Here is an 8,675-nt window from a genome sequence, read left to right on the forward strand (position 1 = left end):
TTTATTAGTCATCTGTATCTATTATTCATTGTAATCTGATTTTTTTTTGTCGTACCTTAATTCATTGTACACAATTACCGCAAGTGTTAAATCAAAGATTAATTAGTATTTTTACTAATTAGTGCCTAATTACATAGTTCTTAAATTGTTTTTCAATTTTACATTTTTCAATTTTCTTTTCTTTAGAGTAAACTAGTATTAAGTAATCAGTTATCATGTTTTATGATTTAATGAACATATTCCTTAATTTAAATTTTTATATTTTTTAAATTTAAAGTTTAATCGTATAAGTTCAGATTTTATTTTAAATGTTAGACAAATTCATATGGTGAGATTAATAAACCCAATGTTTTTTTCATGAGCGGATCTTGAGTTTTAAGTTTTTTATTTCCGGCTTATTTAGGTAATGTATTAAGACATCTCATTATTAGACCTTGAATTTTTTTCTTTGTTAATTTATGGATTTCTTTTAGTAAAAGACTAAATGGCGTATATTATAATGCATTTCTGCTCACCAATATTTATATTCAAACAAAATTTTATATCTCATATAATAATTTGCGTTGTTTAATTTTAACTGGAATTCACTTTTCGAATGGTTTTGCGTAGTATGATCTTGAATCTTAAACGTGTTTAATAAACTTGCCGTGGACAACGAGTTTTTTTTTTAAATGTTACATTTTTACTGTAAATATAATTAAATAGGAAGAATTGTCATATACATACAGGGTGTTCTGGTGTATGCTAAAAACCGGACCAACCCGATTGGTTTGAAGGTCATCCCCTGAAGTCTGACATTTTAGGTAACTAGAAAACTACAATATAATATAGCTTAGTTTGGGATAAGGCTACAGTATACTTGCCAGTGTTCAGCAGTTCACAGGTGAGATCTTTATCATAATAATATTATATCAATTTCAAATAAGTTTTGGTGTTTTATGTTAGTTACTTGTTGAATTTTTTCGTATTTATTGTAGAATAATTTTGAATTCGTATTTCTTATTAAAATACATAGTGTTTTGTTAATTAAATAAAATATTATTTAAATTCCGTTTCATTTAACGTTTGTTTTAGGTTTTTGTTGTGTATATCTAAATATAATTATTTTGTTGAAGTACCTATAATCAAAAATAATTTGGTTAGTATAATTTAATAAGATATCGTATTCGGATATACCTTGTAATACAATCGGATATGTTAAGATTAATTAATTTACCAATTACATTAAAAAAAAAAAATCATTAAATCAACTAGGTTATTATTAATTTTATTATTTCATACTTAGGACTTATAAGATAAAATCTCAAAAATTAATTTTAATCGTATTTATACATAACAATATCAATACACAGTATCTATTATATATATATATATGTTATATATATATATTTGTTTTCTGTTATTACTAATTAAGAATATTTTTCAAGATACATGCAACGGTTTAATGGGCATTTAATAGTAATTTGCTAGATTATTAAATTTCGTTAATAATATTTTATTTATTAAATGATATAGTTTAATTTAAGCTGTATATGTAATAAAGGCACTATATAATATTATATAGCTAATTGTTGGTAGTCAAACGTAACATTGCAGTCTTAGGTATGGTATTTATCTGTTTATAACACGTGCGCTTTATATCATAATAAATTAAAATAATATTTTTTATGTATAACATAATGTCTAAATACAAATTTCACAAATTCATTCCATAACGAGTTTACAGATGTTCGATATATTCCTCACAGCAGTGTTTTTATTTTATTTAACCATGTATACTGTTTTAGAGTAATGCTATATATACTGCGATGTATAGCTAAAAAATAAACATGATACATAATATATAAGTGTCTATCTCCATGTTCTGTTTTCTAACACCAAAATCGTTTGACTTTTAGATCTTTGTTTTTTTTTTTTTTTTTTTTACAAAAGCAGGTTACATTGAATTTGAATAAAATATAATCGTATTGTTTTTTGACACTCGTGGCAATGACTTGATTTTTGTTTTTATCGCACAGACGTATCATATGATGTTAATTATATAATTCTTAATTGTGTTCCAACGGATTCCTATAGTATTCCGACGTCCTTCCCCATGGAGGCCAACAGGAAGTTCCATCGACACTGCGTTTGCAAATTGAACCCAATCTAGTTTTCGAATCCGATAAAATCTCTTTAAACATTATATATCTTGTCCGAAGATTTACCGAGTTTCAAACAATCACAGCCTGCCAAACGTCATTACTCGTAAATTCGTAATTTATTGAGTCACAGTAGCATACGTGTATATGAAAAAAAAATCGGTGTTCAGATAATAGTTGTTGACCTCTTCCTTATAATAATATATTGTTTTATACCGATAAATGTCGTTTATTTGTATTTTAAATTAATATATAGATGTACCATTTTAGTTATATAGATTATTATTTAGTTATTTTTCTAAAAAAAAAGCTGATGACAAAAAAATAGACTTTACATTTTTATTTTATTTTGGTTAACAATTAAAATATAATTGCTTAAATAAAATATGGTTTAATTTTTAAATTAAATTGATTTTAAAAATGTATAAAAATAACTATTTATTTATTTTATATTTAAATTAGAAACCTTGATAGTTGAGTATTGTTCGATGCACATATTTCTATAAAATTTTTTGGATTATTGTGAAAGTTTTTTGTCCTTGTGTGATAATAATTAAATCTTCTATCTTCTAAATCTGATGAATCTTTACATGGCATTTTCTTTTTACGGTAATTTTAATGATCAAGTTTGTCGGGATATTCAAATTGGTTAAATTTATTCACAAAATTATGAAGATCAATTAATAAATATCTATTAAAAATGTTATCGTCATGAAGGTTATTCATTGAAGAGCGTAAGTCAAGATTCTTATACATTTTTATATTACTATTATAATATATATAATCTTATTTTTAATATTTAATTATTTAATACTTGGTTTTTTATTAACACTCACTTACCCACCCAATTTATAACTGTACCTATTGAATGAACAACATCTTAACCCTATTATAATTACGCGTGACCATCATCGGAAAATTCATGAATACAATAATATAATTATTAGTTACAATTATAATACTCATATTAATAATATTTTAAATGTTTCGTTCGAAATCAACAAAGAAGGAACCAAAAATGTAATGTTAAACGAAATGCCTATACCTGTGGCGCGTGAGTTTCTCACCGATCAGGTGTTAGATATTGAAAATATATTATTACAAAACGAGATTTTCGCATTTCTGTTCAGACATAGATGTATAAGATAATAAAATTCGCTAATTTCGTCCTATTGGTATTTAAAAATGAAAACAAAAATTACTGGTGTTCTGGGTATATTGCAGATAGTCATGACGGGGTGGTGGCGATTTGTATTTAATTATATTTGTTACATGCTTAGTTGATATGACTATTAATTTTGAATTTATCACGCAAATAGTTACCTCACAGGAAATGCGTTATTCTAGCCTTTATTGCGTACGACGTAGTAGTATTATTACATAATATGGCTAGAATTTCGATGCACTTTGCATTTTTTTTCATCTGTTTACGTTTTGTCGTGCTAATTTAATCTTATTTTGAATTTTTCGGTTTAAAAAAATTGTTTCAAGTTATTGGAATTTTATATATATTCTACTATCAGTACAAATAATTAAAAATTTAAATTTATCTAATCTTGAATTTAAAATTCCATATAATTAAAATAAAAAACCGATACGAACTTATAGAAAATAAATATCTACCTGGATAACTAATAATTTTATGGTCATTGAATACAAATAACCTAAACTCAGGTTCATAAAATTTATAAATTCTACTTAAAATGCTTTATAGTATTGTCGAAAGGTATGATACAGCTGTGTAAAAATACAAAACCATTATGTCATATCGATATAATTACGTCAAACACGATTTTTTGTCTGCATATTTCGTTCACTTTCCGACATCTTCACGCGTCATTTCCTTAGAAAATCGCGCGCGCTGTACACGTAATGACTGTAACTAAACGTCGGGTGAGCGGACAACATAAAATTATGATATATATTGATCGACCGACGACGATAATAATACGATTCTTAGATAACGATTTTTTGTTCATTTTTCGGCAATGGTATGAGTAGGTTAGGTTACACGTAATTTTTCACAGATATTGCATAGGCACACTAATTCTATTTGCTGTCTATATATATTATACGCAACGGCATTTTGGCGTGTCGACGATGGAGATTGAATGGCGAAATCGGATTTGTGACACAATACTAACCTAACATGGATATTTTTATATGTATTATGCTTGCCATAAAACACTTGTGTAGTTTTTCCCGGTTTTTTTTTAAGTCACTTTTTATATTTTGTATATATAAGAGGTATACAAACGAAATTTAATTTTACGTGATTTCTTGAGTCATATCCAGTTACAACAATCGTTTAGTTTTAGAGAAAAAAAACACCTCATATCGATTGAACACTTACCCATATTATACCTGCGTGTAAACGTTATCAATAGTTAAATACACACTATTAGTATATTATGTTTTAGCAGAATCATTGAATACTAGTTGAACAATTTATTCGTTTATTATTATTATTTTAGTACATTACGTGGCTTATAAACTACTTTACAGTCGTATTTTCCGTTTCCGTGTGCGCATAACCAGTTTTTCTTGATCGGTACATGTTACAGAGGAACCGGGAAAATGAATCAGAAAAAAAAAAGCGATCAATAATAATAATAATTTTATTCACAATCGCATATAAATGCGACAATGTGTGTTTGCACAGTGCGCACATACGTACCGAGCGCGAAGAACTCAACTCATCGCCGCGAGTAGAAAATTGTTTGCGAAGTCACATTTTTTGCCCCGTTAATCATAAATACATAATATATTCTTTTCAAATTGTTCACAAGCACTCACAATTTGGACGATTTACAAACGAGGTGATGTACCCCGTCGGCATTCTATATTTATAAATCATTCCTCAAAAATACTCGTGTCACAAAAAATAACATTTCTTTGATTTAATAAAATTTAACAGCGTAATTTCTCGCTGCGTTATTCGTTACGATTATTGAATTCAGTCGCCTGTACTTAAATACGGTTGTAAGTTTGGTGTCGTTCAAGTCGACGCGACTTATTAAACGGTACGAAATAATAAAAATATATCGTCGACAACGACGACGATATTACGATATTATTATAATTACTTATTTATTAAGCGTAAAAACCGCGGCAACAAGCAGACGTACGCGCGGAACGGGTTTGAGCGCCCCGACCTTGCATCCCTCGAACGGTCTTGACCCTGTACTCGGAACACGACAAACCTGCTCCGGCGGTTCGGTTTGGCGGTGAGCGAATAATAATAATAATAATAATAATAGTAATAACCATAAACGACCTGCCGCACGTCGACCGGCCGCGGAACGTTGCCCGAATAAGCCCGTGTCTAGTCAGTCGTCGTTCAACCGTCCGCCGTCACACTAGTCGCTGCAGCTACCGTCGCAATCGCGTCGTGTCGCTCGCGCGTTGGCCAAACGTAATAAGTTGTGATATTTTGCAATAGTCGCGATCCAACCGTCGATATAGCCGCACGTACGCGTGGGTTCTGCACCGTCACATTCGTATTCGCATTTCGACGATTGCGGAGATATTTTATTACGCCTAAATAGTAATAATATTTTTTACGTTTCATTCGGTCTTAACATCGTTTAAAATGATAATGATTTCGAGATTTTGATGTTTTTTTAAGTTGGAAATTATTGTTTTCTAAAACTTTTGTTTTGTTTTGTTTTTTTTTTTTTTTATTCGCAAGACAGGTGAATTCAAAAGACATTGTCGCCGTATAATTCACCCTCCGACTTAACCATGGCGGTTGCATTGAACGCAATTCAAGGATTTTTCGACAACTATGGAGGTGAGTTGATTTTTTAAATTCAAAATTTTTAGTTTTATTGACTAGGTATAGGCAGTGTATACTGTCTGAAATGATTGGATGAAAATTATTAATTTATTTTTTATTTTTCTCCAGTTAAAGGAATTTAAAATTGTTTACCCTAAAGTTGATTTAATTTAAATTTAATTTAAAGACATGAAAATGCGTTTTGTGTAAGGTACTTTATGTTTTTGACCAACAAAAATAAATTATTCTTATCACTATCAAATATTCCATCATAAAAAGTATTGAAAGCGTTATAATTTATCCATTGGAACTATAATAGTATACTATATAATTTTTGCTCTTTTTTTAAAATATATAGATCAATATATAAATACATTTGTTTAGAAACTTCATACTTATATAATACAGTATAGTTTAGTATATTTTATAGTTATTTATGATTACTTGCTTGTGGATAAAAATAAAATTAGAAAACATGTTTAAACAGAATAAACTTAAAATATCAAATTATGTCCAAGGCTAATGTCTTAGATATTTTTTGAGTGATTTAATTTAAAACGTAAATGAAAAAAAAACATGTTAGCAAATTAATTTAAATACAATTATTAATATACATATTAATTATTTATTTTATATATCAATCATTTAAAAATAATTTTTTAATCGATTTCAATATTGTGCTATTATTAATTTTAATGATTCGTCGATCGATTTCATAATATGCTCGGCGTTGGTATCGACAATCGTGTAACCTATTGCAGAAAGGAGTTGACGAATTCATAACATATTATATGATAAATTAAATTTTAATTTCAATTTTTGTTTTGTACGAAAATGTCGTTTGCAGATGAAAAAAAAAAAAATTACTGCCATCGCGCAAATCAAGTTTTTACGTTTCATTTATGTACGAAAAACTGTTCGTTTATAAGTTATATTGTGATAATAATAATAATAATAATAACACATTATTAAATGGTTATATTTATATTTATACATTGTATATTCTCTCTAGATCCTCGTACCAAGGATTGGTTTTTGATGAGCAATCCTCTTCCTACGGCACTAATATGCGCTACTTATGTGTTCACCGTCAAAGTTGCGGGACCGCGATTCATGGCCAACCGCAAACCCATGGAGTTGAGGAACGTACTTATCGCTTATAATCTTTTCCAAGTTATATTCAGTTCTTGGCTGTTTTATGAGGTAAGCGTGGTTATTATTGTGATATAAAAACAATAAAAAAGTATAATAAAAACAATGACTGCACTTCAAGATCGTTTTAACAATATTTAAGGCGATCGTTTGTTATATAAACTTTAAAATTATGGTTTTCTTCGTGCAACGAGTTTTGGATAATACATTTATATTCGTGAAAATTCGCCTAACCGTTGCACGTTTATAGAAGAATAAACGTTTGAAGGTAATCACTGAATAGGATTAAAAGCGACAGAGACAAAAATTCGCATTAATAGTTAGCCAGTTAGGTAAATAGTAACTGATATTAAAATCATAGGTTAGTGAATGCTAGAAAAAAAATTGGATATCATTAAATAATTAATAAAGGTTTTGTGATGTAAACGTGAGCTGAAACAGTTAAAAATATCGAATGAATTGACAAACTTGATTGTGTTGATATGCACATTATTTGAGTGTTATAGAGAGTTGTATATGTTTATGGTGTAAAGAAAAATAATAATAAATGTATTTTAAAGGTATAATTAAAAAGAGTGTCTGTCTTCAGTGTGGGATTGTACGTTTTTCTTTTTTGAAAATTAGTACTAAAATATTACACTTCTAATTTCTTTTTAAAATTCAAGTCATTTACGTTAATATGGTGAACAGTTTATGGCTGGGAATTTACTTGAATATTCTATCTTTTAATATTACGTAGAGTGTATCAATAAATAACAATGATCATTTTTTCTTTTAGGTCTAGGTATGTCGTTTTTAAAATTCATCCTCATAATATAACATTTTGCTTTACACAATATGATCGATGAGTGGTCTAGTGTCTTTTGTTTATTCACTTATTAACTACTCGTATAAAAACACCACTCTTTCATACTTACACATTTATGTATTAAATATAAAAACATATTTCATGTATACGAATTTATGTAATATTTAGACGCACCACCACTTGTTTATTTTTAGTTATTTCATTAAACTTTCATAACTTACTGTCATAATTTTGTAAGTTAAATGCTCATTAATTTATTTTTCTATACATTTACTTGATGGGCATTGCAGTGTTTGATGGGCGGCTGGTGGGGTGAATATAGTCTCAGCTGTCAACCGGTAGATTATTCGGATAAACCGTCCACAGTAAGAGTAAGTTGACAAAACTGAAATGTGTCAATAATTTCAGAATTTGATAAAATCAGCCTCGTGTACTTGACACAAATTTTTCAGGCTGCGTTGAGATACGCCAACAACAATGTAATAACTAATAATATTAAAAAAAAAAAAAAAAAAATGTATACAATGAATTTCAAATTAATAGTTACAATTAGACACACAACTCTATGAATAAATTAAACAAATGAAAAACGATTAATTGGGTAAGTATAAAAGGCGTACAATAAGCTTAGGAAAATGCATGGTTTCCATTCAAAATTAATTTTGGATGCGAAATGTAAAGAATAATCGGATATTTTACACATTTAACACTAACACACTATTATATATATCTTCTGGCTATTAAAATCATTTACATATCATAACTATAACACATTATAATAATATATATTTTATCG

The 8,675-nt window shown here is 28.1% G+C and overlaps 1 protein-coding gene across 7 annotated transcripts; it reads left to right on the forward strand.

The window, feature by feature from the left end:
* Positions 1–807: 807 nt before the first annotated feature.
* Positions 808–8,250, forward strand: LOC112591934 (elongation of very long chain fatty acids protein AAEL008004-like; the record flags this gene model as incomplete). 7 transcript variants are annotated; one of them, XM_025335888.1, is given in 4 exon segments in its annotated part: positions 808–883; positions 5,833–5,934; positions 6,932–7,122; positions 8,170–8,250. In XM_025335888.1, coding segments are annotated over 3 exon segments (321 nt in total), but the record flags the coding sequence as incomplete, so codon positions are not given.
* Positions 8,251–8,675: the final 425 nt, after the last annotated feature.

This window comes from Melanaphis sacchari, unplaced genomic scaffold, assembly GCF_002803265.2.
Source record: "Melanaphis sacchari strain LSU unplaced genomic scaffold, SCAv2.0 Contig1497_pilon_pilon, whole genome shotgun sequence".
Classification (NCBI taxonomy): Eukaryota; Metazoa; Arthropoda; class Insecta; order Hemiptera; family Aphididae; genus Melanaphis; species Melanaphis sacchari.